Below are 17,402 nucleotides of genomic sequence, written 5' to 3'. Positions count from 1 at the left end.
CTATACTCTCTTTCCCTTTAACTCCATCCTTGACCATCCCATTTGAACCCCCCCCCCCCCCCCCCCCCCCGCACTATTTAGTGTAAACCCACCCGTGTAGCAGTGGCAAACCTGCCTGCCAGAATGCAGGTCCCCCGCCTGTTAAGGTGCAACTCGTCCCTTTTGTACAATGCACCCTGACCCCAAAACAGATCCCAGTGGTCTAAGAATCTAAATCCCTGCCCCCTGCACCAGCTCCTCAGCCACACATTCAGATCCCATATCTCCCTGTTCCTGCCCTCACCAGCACGAGGAACTGGAAGCAAACTGGAGATACCCACCCTGGAGGTCCTGCTTTTCAGCCTTCTTCCGACATCTCTAAAGTCACGCTGCAGAATATCTTTCCTCTTCTTCCCGACGTCGTTTGTGCCGACATGCACTACCGGCTGCCCACCTTCACCCTTGAGGATGCTCTGCACTCAGTCTGTGATGTCCTGGATCCTGGCACCAGGGAGGCAACGCACCATCCTTGAATTCTGCTTGTTGCCGCAGAAACCCCTGGTCTGTACCTCTCACGATGGAGTCCCCTACTACCACAACGGCTCTGCCTGACGTCGGTCCCTTCAGCTTTGCCGCACCGCCATGTTTTGCCTCGCAGACCTGTCCGCCGCTCAGACTGGCAGTGTCTTCTGGCCCGACAGCTTCCAAGAGGGTGAACCTGTTTTCAAGAGGTACAACCCCCGGGGTCTCTTGTACTCCAAGCTTCCTTCCCTTCCTCACCGTCACCCACCTTTTTTCATCTGGTACCTTTGGTGTAACAATCTCGCTGAAGGTCTTGACCAGGAACGTCTCATTTTCTCGGATGATCCTGAGGTCATCCAGTTGGCTCTCCAGTTCCCCAACACGGTCCTTCAGGAGCTGAACCTGGACACACTTACCACATTTGACGTACAGGTTTGTAGATTAATTGGCTTGGTAAATGTAAAAATTGTTCCGAGTGGGTGTAGGATAGTGTTAATATATGTGGGGATCACTGGTCTGCGCGGACCCAGTGGGACGAATAATTTATTATCTGAATGGTGGCCAATTAGGAAAAGGGGAGATGCAACGAGACCTGGGTGTCGTGGTACACCAGTCATTGAAAGTAGGCATGCAGGTGCAGCAGGCAGTGAAGAAAGCGAATGGTATGTTAGCATTCATAGCAAAACGATTTGAGTATAGGAGCAGGGAGGTTCTACTGCAGTTGTACAGGGCATTGGTGAGACAGCACCTGGAGTATTGCGTACAGTTTTGGTCTCCTAATCTGAGGAAAGACATTCTTGCCATAGAGGGAGTACAGAGAAGGTTCACCAGATTGATTCCTGGGACGGCAGGACTTTCATATGAAGAAAGACTGGATAGACTCGGCTTGTACTCGCTGGAATTTAGAAGATTGAAGGGGGATATTATAGAAACTTACAAAATTCTTAAGGGGTTGGACAGGCTAGATGCAGGAAGATTGTTCCCAATGTTGGGGAAGTCCAGAACAAGGGGTCACAGTTTAAGGATAAGGGGGAAGTCTTTTAGGACCGAGATGAGAACGTTTTTTGCGGAATTCTCTGCCACAGAAGGTAGTTGAGGCCAGTTCATTGGCTATATTTAAGAGGGAGTTAGATGTGGCCCTTGTGGCTAAAGGGATCAGGGGGTATGGAGAGAAGGCAGGTACAGGATACTGAGTTGGATGATCAGCCATGATCATATTGAATGGCGGTGCAGGTTCGAAGGGCCGAATGGCCTACTCCTGCACCTACTTTCTATGTTTCTATGTTTCTGCGCTGTATCTCTAAACTAAACTAAACTAAACTGAATGGTTATATTCCTTGCAATCAACCATATGCATTAATGAAATCATGAATGCTGATTGCTGGATTTTTTTGTGAAAATGTGTTTATCATATAAAAATATATACACCCAGACTTTAGTCTATGTATAACTTAAAATAAAATAACTCTAAACCATTTGCTAGTTTTACTTAACAGTACTTTGGTTAAATTTTCTTTAGTCTAAAGATACAGTGGGGAAACTCGGCCTACCGAGTCCGCACCGACCAGCGATTCAAGCACTTTGACACTACCCTACACACACTAGGGACAATTTTGCATTTATACCAAGCCAATTAACCTTTAAACCTGAATGTCTTTGGAGTATGGGAGGAAACCGAAGATTTCAGAGAAATTCCTGACAGGTCACGGGGATAACGTGCAAACTCCGTACAGACAAGCGCCTGTAATCGAGATCGAACCCGGGTCTCTGGCACCCTAAGGCAGTACCTCTACCACAAATTCTGGACGCATTGAACTTTTTAATATATTGGATATTCCTGTTAATACTGTGACTATAAGTAAATGGGCATCAGTCAAAGAACCTTCCTAAATCACCACATTATTGGAATTTCACTAATTTCAGTGTAGTTATAGGAGTCATAGAGTCAAACAACATGGAAATAGGCCTTTCGACCCAATGCCAAACAAGATGTCCCATCTACGCCCGTACTACCAGCCTGCATTTGGCCCATATCCCTCTAAACCTTTCCTATCTGTGTCCCTGTCCAAATGCCTTTTAAATGTTGTTATAGTACCTACTCAACTACCTCCTCTGGCAGCTTGTTCCATGTACACACCACTCTTTGTGTGTAAAGGTCACCTGTCAGGTTCCCATTAAATCTTTCCCCTCTCACCTTAAACCTATGTCCCCTACTCTCGATTCCCCTACTCCGGGTGCATTCATCATAGCTATTCCCCTCTTGATCTTATACACCTTTATAAGATCATCCCTCGTTCTCCTGCTCTCCAATGACTAAAGTCCTAGCCTGCCCAAACTCTCCCTGTAGTTCAGGCCATCAAGCCCTGGCAACATCCTCGTAACATTTTCTGGAAAGTTCTGAATTTCTCAAAAGCTCTGAACTTTGTGCATGTGGCTTGACTTTGCTATGTATGTAAATCCGTGCCATATGTGTACATGCACACTGTTGTTCAAGCTGCATAAACAGCATGCATGTAGTGCTTCACATCCTTCATATTGTGTGCCTTGGCTTATAAATTGGCAATGTGGATGTGAAGCATGGACTGTGTGAGCAAGCTAAGAGAGAGACTGAAGAAAGAATAAACTATGTACCGATTGTGTTTGTGATCGATTAAAAGTGGCCGATAAAAGCATCAGCAGCATTGCTGAGCATAGCAACCGGTCAAAACAAAACCAGTCAAAACACTGCACAAGAAGTAATAATAATAATAATAATGCATTACATTTATATAGCGCTTTTCATACACTCAAAGACGCTTTACAGGGATTTAAAGAACATAGGGAAGTGAATAAATAGATAAATAAGTAAACGAACAGAGAAAGGAGACAGAAGGTGAGGTGACCTTCAGTGGTTGAAGGCAGTACTGAACAGGTGAGACTTCAGTGATGTTTTGAATGTGGTGAGTGAGGAGGAGTCTCTGACGGTTTGAGGTAGTGAGTTCCATAGGGTGGGAGCAGCGATGGAGAAAGCCCTGTCCCCCCAGGATCTGAGTTTGGTCCGGATGGGGGGGGATAGGAGATTGGCAGCAGCAGAGCGGAGGGTGCAGGTGGGAGTGTGCCTGTGGAGGAGGTCGGTCAGGTAGGATGGGGCCAGGTTATGGAGGGCTTTGTAGGTCATGAGGAGGATTTTGTACTGGATTCTCTGGGGGATGGGAAGCCAGTGGAGTTTGTAAAGGACGGGGGTGATATGGTCACGGATCGGGGTGTGGGTGAGTAGACGGGCAGTGGAGTTTTGAATGTATTGAAGTTTACTGATGATTTTTGAGGGTGCGCCATAGAGGAGGCTGTTGCAGTAGTCCAGACGGGAGGTGATTGTAAGGGTCCTGGATGAGGAGAGGACAGACACAACTCCCACAGAGGAAGAGTAACTAGCAGAGTAACTCCAGCTATGCATCAGGATGAGGAGACTCCTGAAGAGTTTGGTAGCAAGGGAAGGAAGCATGCTACAATAGACAGTGTGGTTGATTCCATGATTCCGTGGTTTTGGCTCGTGAGCTTAGCATGCACCTGGAAAGATGGAAGCTTTGGGGGTTCTTGTTTAACATCATCTGTTTTGGTAGAAACAGCGTCAGCAATGTTAAACTGGAGCACAAAGGAGCTTTGTTTCCAAATGAAATCTGATCTGAAACAACAAAAACATTAGCAAATCTTTTAACGCCGCAGAAAATATTCTTCAATAAAGTAGAACAAAAATTACAAGGCAAATTCAACTTTGAATCCTCAAAGTAGGAACAATTACAAATTTGGAACAATGATTCAGAATCCTTTCATTTTTTGTTCATGCAAGGACATTTGTCTCAGCTTTGCAATCCTGGCACCTCTTAAAGCAGACATGCATGACAGGTTTGTTGTGGTCCACTCGACAAACAAATTCAATTGAAGTAATCAGACACGCAGAATCTTGCATTTGGTCCTGTCTGCAAAATTGCCTGCAGGGCCAACATCGGAAAAAGCAAAATAAATTTTCCTTATTCAGGGTACAAACAGGATGAGATTTGATAATCATGAAGTAGGAAAGTGAAGACAAACAGCAAAATCTGAAGCGTTTGGGTGGAACTGGTGTGGGTGGCTGCTCCAGATGTCCAGTAACAGACCCTATCTAGTGTACGGATGTACAGTAACAGACCCTATCTAGTGTACGGATGTACAGTAACAGACCCTATCTAGTGTACGGATGCCAAAGCAGCAGAGCAACATGCTTTAAGCATCAGATGAAAGGAAACATATCCTCAGCGGACATGTCTAAAGGGATGGCCGTCAATCAAAGAAACTGTAGTATTGTGAATTTTTCACAGAAGAGATATTTTAACAGCAGAAATCCATGGAGACAAAACGTACACAGTGTTGAAGCCAATGTGAATGTTGGATAATTGGATTTGTATAGCTGTTACATCACCAGCAGCAATGGCAAAAACAGAACAAGATGGAAGTGTGGTTAAACGGTCAGTGCATCAACATGGGTGTCGACATATTGCCTATTTATAGGAAAGGACACATGTCGAGTTTATTGTCATAAGCACAAGTTATAGCAAGATACAAATACAATGGAAATCTTGTGCGCTGCAGCGTCACAGGCACGTAGACTCATGAAAAATAGGCACAAAGAAAACATGGACAATACAGTTGAAAGGAAAAAACTGCATATAAACAAGACCTCAGTGCGAAACACAATTATAAAACAAGTCTGTGGTAGTGCAGGAGGCATTGTGTGATATTCTGTTGCTGATCTAGGATTAGGGTGTGCAGTTCTTTTCAAGAACCTGATGGTGGTTGGAAAGTAGCTGTTCCTGAACCTGGTGTGAGAATTTCAGGCTCCTGTACCCCCTTCTCGATGGTAGCAGTCAGAAGAGGACAAGGCCCAGATGGTAAGGATCCTTGATAATAGATGCCTCCTCCTTGTGGCAGGGCCTCATGTAGATGCCTTTGGTGTTGGGATTGGCTGTGGCCATGATGGACTAACCTGACTCTACTGCTCTCTGCAGCCTCGTGTGTTCCTGTGCATTGAAATTGCCAAAACCTTTAGTTTAATTCCTTAACTAAAGATCATGCACTCATGCACTCCCCATTTGAAGGAGAACATTGGCATTGCTTTGCTCTTTTGCCAGTGCCACTGCAACGTCATTCCTTCAGGGAAATACACTAGTTCAGTGGAGAACTGTGCATCCCGGATATTCCTCCCTCTCAAAATGGCTCGGCTTTTGTTTGATGATTTCACATGGGAGCAGGAATGAAACCAGAACAGAAATATTGGTTGGTAAATGTATTTTGAGATTTAGCCCAGCAATCACGAAGGCCCAGCGTTATATTTCCAAATATTTTGGTGTGTGATTTTACCACATTTTACCACTGCACTTGTAAAGACATCAGTGTTGTTGTTAATGTTTTTGGGAAAGTCTTAATTTGAGGATGGTCACCTGAGGGTACAGTTATTAATTAATACTTTATTGTAAAATGTTTAAGTCTGAAACAATGGTCTTGCAGTTAACACTCACTCAAGCTGTTCCATTTTCCTCCTCATTGACCTGTGTTACAGGATGCTAAGGAACAACAGGATCAGCTGTGTCAGTAATGACACCTTTACCGGCCTCACCTCAGTTCGTCTGCTGTCCCTCTACGACAACCGAGTCACCACCATAACTCCTGGAGCATTCAACACCCTGCACTCCCTCTCAACCATGTAAGATCTGCTTTTGATCTCATTGTTTTGTTTGACGTCAATTTGCATTGACGGAAATGTGTTCAACCTTAATCATTGGTATCAATGCACTTGCGTCACTTCTACTTTGATCTTCACAAGCATCCCGCATTCATCTCTACTTGGTCATTTCCACTATGGGTTGTCATCCCCATTTATTTGTATGTTGGTTACTTAAATTAGACTTTGAACCATGGATGAATTATCCATTAACACAGGATGAGTGGACTATAAATTAGATCTTGCAATTAAGTTTCCTGTGTTCTTTATTTTCTAATTGGATAACGTAAATACAAAGACATCCATACGTCAGAGTCCACAATTAGGTGCTCGAAACTTAAGATGCTTGATATTAAATCTAATAAGAAGTTACCTATTAGGCAAACCTCTTTGTCCAAAGAACTGATTCAGATTCAGATTCAGACTGAGATTCAGCTTCTGATTCAGATTAGTTTATTATCATGCAGGATGCAATGAAATTCCTTGTTCACATGAAGCTCGTCGAGTAAGCAGTATGCATGCGGTAATGATAAATATAGCAGTAATTACAAGAAGTTCAAAGCAGCATATGGGAGCTATAGGATGCAGTATTTGAAACAAGAGCTATGTAAGTGAATGAAGGTAAAGTAAAACGATAATATAAATAAGGTAAGATAAAGATGGGTGATAAAAGGACAATGTGGACCATACATGCCAACATAATTTGGGTTAAGTGCATGTTCCATGCTGTGAATTTGATATAATTCTCTGAATCATGTAAAGTGGAAAATATATGGATTTTGGTGTCAACATGTGGTATGTTGATTAACTGCTATTTCGAGAAGAGGATAATGGTCTAAGAAGGGATCTGATGTTGTGAGGTTAAATTCGGAAAATGAATTCTAAGGGTCAGAATATTGTAGGCTTAAAGAATATAGTTGGATTAACATTCTGCTACTCAATGGCAGAGACTAGATTGGTCAGGCTGCAAAATCTGTGAGTGTGCAATACACAGGTAAAATATGTCATCACATTTGTAATGAATGTTTAGTATCGTTTATAGATACAGCATGGAAACTGACCCTTCTGACCACCGTTCACATTACCCGTTCACATTACAATCACAGGGAGAACATGCAAACCCCACACAGACAGCACCCGAGGTCAGGATTGAAATCGGGTGTCTGGCGTTGTGAGGCAGCAGCTCTACTAGCTGCACCACTGTGCTATCCGATGTTTACTGCTCAGAAAGTGCACGAGATATTAACCCAGGTTTGCATCGAGAAAGGGTCCCCTGGGATTTGAAAACGTTCCTTGAATTTGCTCTTCGTTGGGATAAATAGTATATTTTCAAAGTGATATCTCGTGATTATTTAAAGTTATAGATTGAGGCCCAGCTTTCAGAAGCTACTGAAACATCTAGTTATAGCAAAGTATTTTTGTGAGGATATTGCCAGTGTAATATGAAAGAAAACTTAGCAAAATGATTATAATTGAAAGGTGTAGCCGTTATATACTTTCTTAATGGGTACATGGATAGGAAAGGTTTAGAGGGACATGAGCCAAACATAGGAAAATGGGATTAGTATGGCTAGGCAAACTTGGTCTGCATGGGTGAGTTGGTCTGCATGGGTGAGTTGGTCTACATGGGTGAATTGGTCTGCATGGGTGAGTTGGTCTACATGGGTGAGTTGGTCTACATGGGTTGGTGAGTTGGTCTACATGGGTGAGTTGGTCTACATGGGTGGGTTGGTCTACATGGGTGGGTGTTGGTCTGCATGGATGTGTTATTTCACGAAATGCTGGAGTAACTCAGCAGGTCTGGCAGCATCTCAGGAGAGAAGGAATGGGTGACGTTTCGGGACGAGACCCTTCTTCAGACTGATGTCAGGGGGGCGGGACAAAGGAAGGATATAGGTGGAGACAGGAAGATAGAGGGAGAACTGGGAAGGGGAGGGGAAGAGAGGGTCAGAGGAACTATCTAAAGTTGGAGAAGTCAATGTTCATACCGCTGGGTTGCAAGCTGCCCAAGCGAAATATGAGGTGCTGTTCCTCCAATTTCCAGTGGGCCTCACTATGGCATGGGTGAGTTGGTCTGTATGGATGAGTTTCCGATCTGTTCAATTCTGTGATTCTATCAATTGGTATTTTGCCGGTCTTCCACAGAAACCTACTAGCCAATCCTTTCAACTGTAACTGTCACTTGGCCTGGTTGGGAAGGTGGCTGAGGAAGAGAAGGATTGTCAGTGGAAACCCACGTTGTCAGAAACCATTCTTCTTGAAGGAGATCCCGATTCAGGATGTGGCTGTACAGGATTTCACCTGTGATGGTAAGGACATGGATTCTAGAACAATCATGTGCAGAGGAGAAAAATGGTGACAAATCTGAGGTAAAATGTTACAGTTGTGAATGGGTGGAACATGTATCACTCATGGTGCTTCTGTGAACATAAAAACTAGTAGCATTAACCCCTTATTGTAAAACACACATGCCACAACAGAGCATGATTTAACTTCAGATGCTGGAATAACTGCATGGTTCAGACTGCATCTGTGGAGGGAATAGATAGGTAGTATTTTGGATCAGGACTTTAGCATGGTTGCGATGGTTTTGTAGTCAAATAGCCTGGCCAGGCTCATATGTGCAAAATGAACAAGCTGACGGGTAGGGAGGACCATCCACCACAAAATTAACTTTTCTGAAAGAAATCAAGAGCAAAATAAGAAGGGAAAAACTGCCACGATAAAATAAGATTGTAAAAGAAGTAAATACTTGATATTAGTAGTTGTCCAGTTCCTAGCTACAGAAGAGTAGAGGAGCACGATATATGACCTGAATGCAATGCCACACTGTTAAACTACCGGCTCACTGAGCCACCCCCTGGGAAATACCTATCATTTTCTTCAGACCTCTAGAAATCATGTATTCACAATCAAATCACCATGTGTTCCTGATTATAATTTAGTACTTTTAAGAGATAAATAGAGAGATTTTATCATCAGAATAAATATTTTGTATAATTGTGTTATGCCATATCTTACTGGATTGCAAATGGTGTTTTGTTTAAAATTCCTATGACATATTCAAGCCTCTGATGTATTCTTTCATCTTGATGTTCAACGCAGTATGAGTAACCAGATTGGTATCTCCCAGTGGTTTATAGAACTTAAGACAGCCCCACTTCCACCTCTTGCTCACTCACTTACTTCCATAAATTATGTTGGTAAGCTCATTTTTCTGGATATTATCATGAGGTGAAAGATCATTGTCTTGTATACACTGGAATTTAGAAGGATGAGAGGAGATCTTATCGAAACGTATAAGATTATTAAAGGGTTGAACATGTTAGAGGCAGGAAACATGTTCCCAATGTTGGGGGAGTCCAGAACAAGGGGCCACATTTTAAGAATAAGGGGTAGGCCATTTAGAACTGAGATGAGGAAAAACTTTTTCAGTCAGAGAGTTGTGAATCTGTCGAATTCTCTGCCTCAGAAGGCAGTGGAGGCCAATTCTCTGGATGCATTCAAGAGAGAGCTAGATAGAGCTCTTAAGGATAGGGGGTATGGGGAGAAGGCAGGAACGGGGTACTGATTGAGAATGATCAGCCATGATCACATTAAATGGCGGTGCTGGCTCGAAGGGCCGAATGGCCTCCTCCTGCACCTATTGTCTATTGTCAATTTTTTTCTTTCCTTTGATTTCTCTCTTTTGCTCCTTCCTGAGTTGTGATTCGATGCAAAAATGCTTTAGATGTCCACTTCCTGCTGTTTCCACGTCCAGCTACTGTAGTTTATTATCAGATGGTCTTCTACTGAGAAGCTTAAACACCAGCATGGGAAAACAAATCTCTTCACCAGGCTCCCCACACAATGTGATGCAGGCTTTAAATGCTATTCAGATTTTTGACAATTAATTATAAATGGTTTTTTTCTACTATGCTTTGGGGAGTAAGATAAATGTTAAATAAGAGATTAAAATTTCAGTAAAGATATTTTTCATCAGAACATTAAGGGGCATTTTGACAAACATTTAAATCCATACCCAATGCAGACGAATGGGATTAGTGTAGATGAGCAAATAACAACGAGTGCCATGGGGTTGGATGGGGTGGAATTTGTTGAGTGTGCTCAGGATGGTTTCATTAGGCAATACATCTAGTGGGCCCCACGAGGGAGAGAGCAAAGCTTGAACCACTGTCAAGTGACTGATGTGTCAGTAAGTGAGCACTCTATTAGTTTTAAATAGTTATGGGAAAGGGCAGGGCTGGTCTACAATTAAGGTTCTAACTTAGGGGAAGGGCAACTTTGAGAGTATTAGATAGGAAATTGTAAGATGGTTGGAGTAGGTTGTTTGTGGGCAAGTGGAAAGTGGGATGCTTTTAAAAGTGCGATGGTGGGATTTCAAAGTTATGCATGTGCATGTACTGTAAGCATGAAGGACCAGGATGGGACGAGTAAGGATCCCTCGATGATGAAAATAACTGAGGTTCGGGTCGGCATGGGTGAGTTGCGTGAGGAAAAAGAAGGAGGCATGGATCACATGTGGGCTGCTGAAATCAAGGGTCTTCCTGGAGGAGTATAGTGGATTGAGGAACACATTTAGAAGGAAATCAGGAGGGCAAAGCTTTTCACTATCTCAGTACACATGACAGTATTATACCAATACCAAAAAGGGGGCCTACGATAGCTCTGGCAGATATGATTGAGGAGGAAGTTGAGAGAGAATTAAATGCCTCAGAAAACCTAAGTGGACATTTATGTATGGAGCCGTAGGAGATGGGTATGGTCTTCAATAAATATTTTTCCCCAACTTTTACCATGCAGAAAGACACAGTGGTGTGGGAACTTGGGAAATGTAATGCCAATATCTGGAGGATAGTTTATACTGCAGTCGAGGACTGCAATGTATGAATCTCTGAGGCCTGATCAGATATATCTGAGAACTCTGTGCAAAGTGAAATAATACATTGTGGAAGCCCTGGCTGTGATATATGAATCATTGTTTACTACGAATGAGGTAGCAGGAGACTGGAAGGTGGCTAATGTAGTGCCTATATTTAAGAAGGACTGCAAAGAAAAAACTGAGAGCCACTGTGGTAGGCAAGTCACTGGAGTGTAGGGATAAGATATATATTAGATTGGAAAGACAGGGCCAGTCAGCATGATCCTTTTGGGGGAGATCATGTCTCATAAATTTGATGGTGTTTTTTGTGAAAGTGACCCACACAGTTGATGAGGACAGGATTGTGGATATAGTCTATATGAACTTCAGCAAGGCCTTTGAAAGGTTCCACATGGTAGGTTGCTCTGGAGGTTAGATCACATGGGATCCTAACAAACTGGATACAGAGTCTGAAGAAGGGTCTCGACCCGAAATGTCTCCCATTCCTTTTCTCTAGAGATGCTGCCTGTCCTGCTGAGTTACTCCAGCATTTTGTGTCTAATTGGATACAGAATTGGCTTAATGGTAGGGTGGTAGTGGAAGGTTGTTTTTCAGACTGGAGGTCTGTGATTGGTAAAGTGCATCATGGATCGATGCTGGGGCCATGGCTTTTTGTTACATTTATCAATGATTTGGGTGCGATTCTACAAAGTATGTTTAGTAAGGTTACAGATGGTACAAGAATAGGCGGTATCACAAACACAGAAGATGATTATAAAGAATTACTGTGAGATCATGATCAGCTGAGCAAGTTGGCCGAGGAATGGCAAATAGAGTTTAATTTAGATAAGTATGAGGTATTGGATTTTAGGAAGTCAAACCTGGGCAGCATCTTCACAGTGAATGGTCGGGCACTGGGGAGTGTTGTAGAGCAATGGGATCCAGGAGAACATGTACGTAGTCCCCAGAAAGTGCAGCAATATTTGCAGCAATTTGAGTATAGGAGTTGGGACACTGTACAAGATGATAATGTGGCCACACATGAAGTGTTGGATGCAGTTTTGGTCACCTGACTTCAGGAAGTGAAGAAGTACATTGACATTGATGGTGCCAAAGTAGGGATGGTGGGAAGCTTCAAGTTCTTAAGATTAAATATCACCGGGCACTCAAAGGCAGACACACTTGTCTCAGGAATGGGTGCTACCAAACTTGATTTCTTCTTCTTCAAATCTTTTGTATTAAATACCAATTTTATCCATTTTAATGGAGACAATAATAGAGTGTGGTACGCTGAGTTAGATCCTCTGGCAGTGACAATTAAATGTGAATATACTTTGTTCAGAGAGAAGTAGGCCCCAGTATTGTTGTCAAAATGCTCCAGTTGCAGCCATGTAGAGCTGCGGTGACCAGTATAATGGCAAAGTTAGCCGCCTGGGCAGAGTGTCTGTCCCCATGGCAAGGTGGTGATGGAATGGTACCTCACTACCTCCTCGGGTAAGCATGCTACTGCCTTGGATGGTGAATAAGAGGCCAGTGAAATGCTCACTGTAATTTCTGCTTTTAGCTGACAACAACGAGAGCAGCTGCCTGCCAGACCTTCGATGTCCTGAACTCTGCAACTGTGTTGACACAGTGGTGCGGTGCAGTAATAGAGGCTTCCGCGCCTTACCCAAAGGCATTCCAAAGGACGCAACTGAGATGTGAGTACAAGTTGGAGTAGAACATCCCTGTCATCTTAATGCCTCTCGTTCTAACAAAGGAGGAGCCGGCGTGCTTTGTAACTTTGTCTGTGCCGGAGGTGGCCGCCATTTTGTATTTATTGGGTATGCAGCAAAGAATTTCACTGTGCCTTGTCACATGTGACAATAAGCTGTTCCATCCATTCCATATTCTCAGTCTTTTGTACTTTTTATATGATCCTGGATAGGTGACTGCTGTGGAAAAGGACACATGGTTTATTCATAGACTCCAAGCTTGGGCATAGGTGGTGAGGAGGATAGTAATAAGGTGCAGGAGCTCATAGATGAACTAGCAGAATGGGAAGGATGGTGGCAGATGGAATTTAATCTACTGTGGAATGATAACTTTGAGAAAAAGAATAAAGACGATATTGGTTTAATAGCAATATAGTTGTACAGGAACCAGGAACACAGGAGCACACAGGCATAAATCTCTAATGGTAGGGCATGTCAGGAAGGTGTATGAGATCCTGCTGTTCAATAATAGAAGCATCATACACAAAAGCATGGAAGTTTTGTTGAAAATATATAAAAGTTGGCATAAAAAAGGCTTCACAGGGGGTGCAGCTGGTAGATCTGTAGTGTGAGAGTGCCAGAGACCCGGGTTCAATCCTGAGTCCAGGCGCTGCCTGTGTGGAGTTTGTATTTTCTCCTTGTAACCTCGTGATATTCCTCCAGTTGCTGAAGTTTCCTCCAACATCCAAAACATATGTAGATGTGTAGGTTTAATTGGCTGCTGAAAGTGCCCCTTGCGTGTGGGTGTGTGGTGGAATCTGGGGGGAGTTGATGTGCCTGTGAGGTGAAAAGAACATTGGATTAATGTAAAAATGAATGTAAATGGGTGGTTGATGGTTGGTGCAGATGGTGGACACCTTATGTTCCGATGACACAATAAGCCATGATTAGAGAATTGCATCCAATTCTGATTATACCAGTTTATAAAGAATTTGAAGTTCCCAGGGAGGTGCAGGGGAAATGTATTGGCACAGTTCCCAGGATAAGGGATTCCACCTCCAGAGTTAGACATAGACATAGAACATTGGTGCAGGAACAGGCCTTCAGCCATTCAATATGATCATAGCTGATCATCCAAAGTCAGTACCCCGTTCCTGCTTTCTCCCCATATCCCTTGATTCCATTAGCCCTCAGAGCCATATCTAACTCTCTCTTGAAGTCATCTCTCTTGTCATACTGCAGAGGCAGGGACTTTGCTGCCTGGAAGAAGGGTGGGAGGAGACTTGATTCAGGTCATGATCCAAGATTAATCATGACTAATTTCAACAGAGTGAATAGAAGAAAGCTGTTCCCATTAATGGATGGTTTGAGGACCAGCAGACTCAGAGTTAATTCAATGGGTAAATGCGATGGGGTGTGAGGTGAAGCTGTTCTATACAGAGAATAGTGAGGATCTCCAACTCACTACCCATGAGGCTGGGGAAAGCTGGGCCCATCACTCTTTCAAAAGGATTTGGAAAAGCCCGGAGGAAACAGAACCAGGAGAGAGCGACACTTTGCAGGAAAACAACGTTGAGTCATTGGATTGTGTGGTCTCCCTTCATGTGTAACAGTCCTCTGAATCTTGACCACACTGTTCATTCAGGGTCCGATGTTCATTGTGCAAAGATGAAAGTAAAGTCCTTGTTCTTCTGAAACACAGGGACTTCATCACATTATATGGCATGCAATCATTCTGAAGCCTGGAATTCCAGAGAAATAAACAAGTTGTAAAATGAAACACAACTATCTTGGAAGAATTGATCGAGATTCTAGATTCTGATTCTCATGTAATGAATGGGAAGCTCTGGAAATGTTTACATTTGGCTCAGTGCAGCTTCCAAAGAACACGTGGTAACATGATGATGTTTGGAAATCCCACTGGTTTCTTCTCTTGCACTCTGGTACAGAGAGGTTTAGGGAGGCCATCACTTCCTACCATCGGGGGCAGTGAATTCCAGGAATTCACGATGCTCTGAGAGCAGAAATTTCTACCCGTACATCTGATTAATCCAATAGTTAACTTTGTCATAAATACATGAATAGTCATAGTTTACTGTCCGGCACCTTACCTTTTTGTATTTGTCTTGTGTTGTGGGGTGGGCAGGCATTCTATGAACACAAGGGATGGGAAAGTGTTTTTGCTGGGATTCTCCAGATTAATCTTTCCAGTTCATTTACTGAGAGCAATTCACAAAATATATATTCCATTTCTAATTTAAGATATTGTAGATTACATCGGCTCTAAATGTTCCTGTCTGAGATGACTGAGAAAGTGCTTCTTCATAAACTGTACACTCTCTCTTCCCCGCCTCTCCTTTTAACCCCTCTCTCTTTATCTCATCGATCTGTCTGTCTATCTTTCTCTTTCTTCTCTCTCCTCTTCTTCTCTCTCCCCTTCTCTCTCCCCTTCTCTCTCCCCTTCTCTCCCCCTTCTCTCTCCCCTTCTCTCTCCCCTTCTCTCTCTCCCCCTTCTCTCTCCCCCCTTCTCTCTCCCCTTCTCTCTCCCCCTCTCTCTCCCCTTCTCTCTCCCCTTCTCTCTCCCCTTCTCTCTCCCCTTCTCTCTCCTCCTTCTCTCTCCCCTTCTCTCTCCCCCTCTCCCTCCCCTTCTCTCTCCCCTTCTCTCTCCCCCTCTCTCTCCCCTTCTCTCTCCCCTTCTCTCTCCCCCTTCTCTCTCCCCTTCTCTCTCCCCCTCTCTCTCCCCTTCTCTCTCCCCTTCTCTCTCCCCTTCTCTCTCCCCTTCTCTCTCCCCTTCTCTCTTCCCCCTTCTCTCTCCCCTTCTCTCTCCCCCTTCTCTCTCCCCCTTCTCTCTCCCCTTCTCTCTCCCCCTTCTCTCTCCCCCTTCTCTCTCCCCCTTCTCTCTTCCCCCTTCTCTCTCCCCCCTTCTCTCTCCCCCCTTCTCTCTCCCCCCTTCTCTCTTCCCCCTTCTCTCTTCCCCCTTCTCTCTTCCCCCTTCTCTCTCCCCCTTCTCTCTCCCCCCTTCTCTCTCCCCCCTTCTCTCTCCCCCCTTCTCTCTCCCCCCTTCTCTCTCCCCCCTTCTCTCACCCCCCTTCTCTCACCCCCCTTCTCTCACTCTCCTTCTCCCCTCTCCCCTTCTCCCCTCTCCCTCTCCCCTCTCCCCTCCCCCCTCCCCCTTCTCCCCTCCCCCTCCCCTCCTCCACTCTCCCCCCTCCTCCCCTCCTCTCTCTCCCATGTTCTCTTTTTTCTCTCTTTCTCTTTCCTTCTCTCCCCCTTCACTATTTATATTTATGTGTGAAGCAGTTTTGTTACAAAAACATTCAGCCCCTTGCGTGCTGGAGATAATAATCGCACACCGTTAAGGAAAGTTTGTCTCACTTGACAAGTGTTCATTATTGTCAACTGTTCTGTTTTGCAGATACTTGGAAGGGAATCAATTGACCACATTTCCCAGCGAGCTCTCTAATTTCAAGCAGTTATCACTCTTGTAAGTGACGCTTCAAATCTTCCTTAATATTCTGATAATTTTCAGTCAAATAATGACATAATTAAATAATAAATAAATGATTCTACATACAATGATTGGGTGGAGTGATGCACAGTTGGAAGGGAGTTACCCACAGCAACTCTGACATGCTAGCCCTGATATACTGACGGTCAGTTTGATTTTCCTCTTTATCTACAGTGCACAAGTAGGTGGTTAATCAACATTGGCTGTGTGAAGTGGTAAGGTGGTGACTGAGGGAGCTTGCGTGTCAGTGGTGGGGACAAATGTGCTGCAATGATGGGATAGAGTTATAGAATGATGCAGCATGGATAAAAGGTCTTCAGACCATGCCCAACCCATCCATGCCAACAGAGGGGAGTTAATCTGTGGAACTCATTGCCACAAAGGGCTGTGGAGGCCAAGTCAGTGGATATTTTTAAGACAGACAAATTCTTGATTAGACCGGGTGTCAAGGGTTATGGGGAGAAGGCAGGAAAATGGGATTAAGAGGCAGAGATCAGCCATGATTGAACGACAGAGTAGACTCGATGGGCTGAATGGCCTAATTCTACTCCGATAACTTGTGAACTTGTAAAATATGCTCTTCTAAACTAATCCCGTCTTTCTATGCTTCACCCATATCCTTCTAAAGGTTTCCTATTCATGTACCTGTCCAAATATTTTTAAAGTGTTAGTATTATACCAACGTCGACCCACTTAATCAGGCAGGTCATTCCACATCATAGGTTGGTACATAAAAAAAAAGTGTGCCCAGCAGAATAGTTACTTCAAAAATGCCAGCTGTGCCAGTGTGTGTTGGCATTCTTAGTTTCCTGGTTTTAAATCTAGCGAGCGCTCAGGCAGTGTTGCTGTACCTGCTTGGCAATTGGCAAAGCAAAAACACTATCCAGGCACCCTGCGGGCTGGATCAGTGGTGGAGCAATTAATTCAGCAGCCGCCTCACTCCAAATCGATCCTAACCTCTGTTGTTGTCTCTGTGGAGTTAACACTCTCCCTCTCAACCCCATTATAGACAATAGACAATAGGTGCAGGAGTAGGCCATTTGGCCCTTCGAGCCAGCACCGCCATTCAATGTGATCACTGCTGATCATTCACAATCAGTACCC

The 17,402-nt window shown here is 44.0% G+C and overlaps 1 protein-coding gene across 5 annotated transcripts in view; it reads left to right on the top strand.

The window, feature by feature from the left end:
• Positions 1–17,402, top strand: part of LOC144600260 (slit homolog 3 protein-like) — a 595,019-nt gene that overhangs the window by 514,553 nt on the left and 63,064 nt on the right. For all 5 annotated transcript variants that reach the window (XM_078411831.1, XM_078411833.1, XM_078411834.1 and 2 more), the window contains 4 exons: positions 6,074–6,217; positions 8,381–8,544; positions 12,661–12,796; positions 16,206–16,274. In XM_078411831.1, coding sequence (XP_078267957.1) covers positions 6,074–6,217; positions 8,381–8,544; positions 12,661–12,796; positions 16,206–16,274 — 513 coding nt within the window. The remainder of the gene's footprint in view (positions 1–6,073; positions 6,218–8,380; positions 8,545–12,660; positions 12,797–16,205; positions 16,275–17,402) is intronic.

The sequence above is a fragment of the Rhinoraja longicauda genome, chromosome 14 (genome assembly GCF_053455715.1).
Source record: "Rhinoraja longicauda isolate Sanriku21f chromosome 14, sRhiLon1.1, whole genome shotgun sequence".
NCBI classification, from domain to species: Eukaryota; Metazoa; Chordata; class Chondrichthyes; order Rajiformes; family Arhynchobatidae; genus Rhinoraja; species Rhinoraja longicauda.
This window is presented reverse-complemented; position numbering and strand designations above follow the sequence as displayed.